This window comes from Myotis davidii, unplaced genomic scaffold (genome assembly GCF_000327345.1).
Source record: "Myotis davidii unplaced genomic scaffold, ASM32734v1 scaffold972, whole genome shotgun sequence".
NCBI classification, from domain to species: domain Eukaryota; kingdom Metazoa; phylum Chordata; class Mammalia; order Chiroptera; family Vespertilionidae; genus Myotis; species Myotis davidii.
In genome coordinates, this window is record NW_006283637.1 from 172,423 (window position 1) to 175,758 (window position 3,336).

General features: G+C 39.1%; 1 protein-coding gene across 1 annotated transcript; it reads left to right on the top strand.

Annotated features, from left to right (window-relative positions):
- Nucleotides 1-294: 294 nt before the first annotated feature.
- Nucleotides 295-1,284, top strand: LOC102768563 (olfactory receptor 7G1-like). The gene is given in 3 exon segments (XM_015565673.1): nt 295-1,024; nt 1,027-1,244; nt 1,246-1,284. Coding segments are annotated over 3 exon segments (981 nt in total). The 5' UTR covers nt 295-300.
- The last annotated feature ends 2,052 nt before the right edge of the window (nt 1,285-3,336 follow it).

Here is a 3,336-nt window from a genome sequence, read left to right on the forward strand (position 1 = left end):
GAGAGAGAATGATGACAGGAGAAATCAACAGAGGGAAAGATCTGAGTATTCCATTAGGTTCACCATCTAAACAATGGTTTTCTTCTTGTTGTTTAATTCCTAGTTTTCAAACTTTAGCAAATATGAAATTCATCTGGAAGGCTTGTTAAAACATAGGTCATCACTCCAGGAGTTTATTGCAGTAAGTCTAAAGTAGTACCAAGAATTTACATTTCTATCAAGTTGCCATTGGATGTGACTGTTACACTCCTGGGGACCATTCAGTTTATTTTATTTTCTCCCATCTGTTCCATCAGGTTCATGAACAACATGTTACCTGGAAACCAAACAGATGTTTCAGAATTCCTACTGCTGGGATTGACAGATGATCCAGAATTGCAGTCCCTCCTCTTCTACTTGTTTCTGTCCATCTATCTGGCCACTGTTCTGGGAAACCTGCTCATCATCCTGGCCGTCATCTCCGACTCCCACCTGCACACACCCATGTACTTTTTCCTCTCCAACCTGTCCTTTACTGACATCGGCGTAATCACAGTCACCATCCCAAAGATGCTGGTGAACATCCAAGCACAGAATCAGAGCATCACTTATATAGGCTGCCTCACCCAGATTGGCTTTGCCCTGGTTCTGAGTGGATTTGAGAATTTTCTCCTTGCAGCCATGGCCTATGACCGCTATGTGGCCATTTTTCACCCCTTGAGGTACACAGTTATCATGAATGCCCATCTCTGTATTCTGCTCATTGTACTCCCACTGTTCCTTAGTACAGTGGCTGCCTTGCTCCACAGTCTGATGGTGTTGCGGTTGTCTTTCTGCAAGGACCTGGAAATCCCTCACTTCTTCTGTGAGCTTGCTCAGGTCCTGAAGCTCGCATGTTCTGACACCCTCATCAATAACCTTCTGATATACGTCCTTATAAGTCTGTTTGGTGGTATTCCTCTGTGTGGAATCATTTTCTCTTATAGTCAAATTGTCTCCTCTGTATTGAGAATCCCATCACTGGGGGGAAAGCTTAAAGTTTTTTCCACTGCGGGTCTCACCTCTCAGTTGTCTCCTTGTTCTATGGAACTATTTTTGGTGTGTATATTAGTTTTGCGATTGCTGAGTCGTCCAGGAAGACTGCAGTGGCTTCCATGATGTACACTGTATTTCCTCAAATGATGAATCCCTTCATCTATAGCCTGAGGAACAGGGACATGAAACAAGCCTTGAAGAAACTCGTTGATAGGATACCTTCTTTTCTGAATTTGTGCCATTTACTGTGGGCAAGGGTTTCTAGAATGAGGGAACGTGAAAGAAATCCTGGTTGAGGCACAGTGTTTAATTTTTCCATCACCATTCTTGTAATATGGCTAGACAACATGATGACCAAGTTAATTTTCACTTGAGGTTGAAACCTGACTTTAATTTTTTCCTGGCTCTATGGCACTTGACACAATTTTAATCTTCTAAACTTAATTTCTTAGCTCGGGGTCTATAGAAGCAAAGCCTGAGGCAAGGGTTCTAGTTTTAGAGATTTTTTTTTTTTATCACTCTTACAGGTGGAAAGTATTGGAACAAGGCTGTGGTGATATCTAGAGGATAGCTTCCAATTGTTCCATGGAAGGGTCATGTTAATTGCACCCTGGAATTAGGCCTATAGTAGACTAAGAAAACTGAACTTTTATATACCCATTAGGTAATAAAATTGATCATTTGCTGATATACTATATTCTTTTGAGAAACATTATTAGCTACTATACTGTTTCATTATCTATGAAATCTGCATAATTAGATTATGTCAGTGGTTTGAAAAGATCGTGAGGTATTTGAACTTTATCAGTGAGGAAGTCTTCATTTTTAATAATAAAAGAATCTTTCACTCTAATGTTCCCAAGCAATAAATATACTATAGGCATCCAGGCTGTGTGGACCTGAGAACATGAGATAGAGGATATTCCTTCCCTTATATTTTCTAAAATCAACCTTTAATCTTGAAGTTAACAATTCGTAAATGCTTGGAAGAACTTTTCTGTGAGTCTGTTTAGTTCAGGCTGTGTTTCCTGGAAAGTTATGTGATTGAGCAATTTAATTAGCATGATGTTTCCCACGGATTATTTTCTATTTGTTTTTAAGAGAAATATGTTCTGTTGTATTTGCACCTAATCAAGGCCAACACTTCAACTTCTGTTAGCACCAATCCACTCTTGCCTCCTTTAGAAGATAACTCTAGTAATTCTCCCATCTCTCCCTGTATCATACATAATTTCCCCATTTGATTAATTCATTTTCAATAACATTCAATACCTTTGCATTCCCCAATCTTAAAGAAATCAAACCTCTCTAGACCCTGCATCCTGTGCTGGCAACGACCTCATATTTTTTTCTTCTCTTTTATAGCAGCATTCAACTACTCATGAAGAGTTATCAAAGTTCTCTATCATAAGTTCAAGGTTTAATGTTTTTATCCTTGTCTTACTTAAATTGTCAACAACCTTGACTCAGTTTACTATTTAACTGAAACATGTTCTTACTTGTCTTTTAGCATCGTATATTATTCTGGATACTATTTCAGTCTCCTTTGTTGCATCTTCCTTATCTCTCCAACCTCCAAACACAGGAGGACTTCTAGCTTGGTCCCCAGTCCTTCCCTCTGTTCTAGCAGTTTTCAGCCCTTTGCAATAGCATTAAAATTCATGGCTTTAATGGCCATCCATACACTATGGATTCCCAAACGTATGTCTTCAAAGAGGAATTCTCCCTCGAATTCCAGACTTGAATGTGGAACTCTCCACTTGACGTCTGATGTGGACACATAATAAGCACCTCAAAGTCAACATATGCAAGAAAACAGCCCTGAAAGCTGCCAAATATGCGTTGATGTTTCTCTCCCTCTCCCTTCCTCTCTCTAAAAATCAATTTTTTAAATATATTTATATTGATTTCAGAGAGGAAGGGAGAGAGAGATAGAAGCATCAGTGAAGAGAGACAATCATTGATGGGCTGCCTCCTATATGACCCCTATTGGGGATCAAACCCCCAACTTGGGCATGTGCCCTGACCAGGAATCAAACCATGACCTCCTGGTTCATAGGTCAATGCTCAACCATTGAGTCATGCTTGCTGGGCCTGTCAATTCTTAATATAGTATTTTGCACAATTGCCTCAAAGGACCTTCAGAGATAAAAGTATATATCTACAGCTATAAATAGGGTACATCCAATCTATGTATAATAGAAATTTCTACAGTCACTCCACAGAATTCAGTAGATCAAAAATTGCAATATAGGTTGAGAATTTGAGGAAAGTTGAGGTTTCAAATAATCCTCAAAGGTCATAAGTAAACTGTCATTTTTT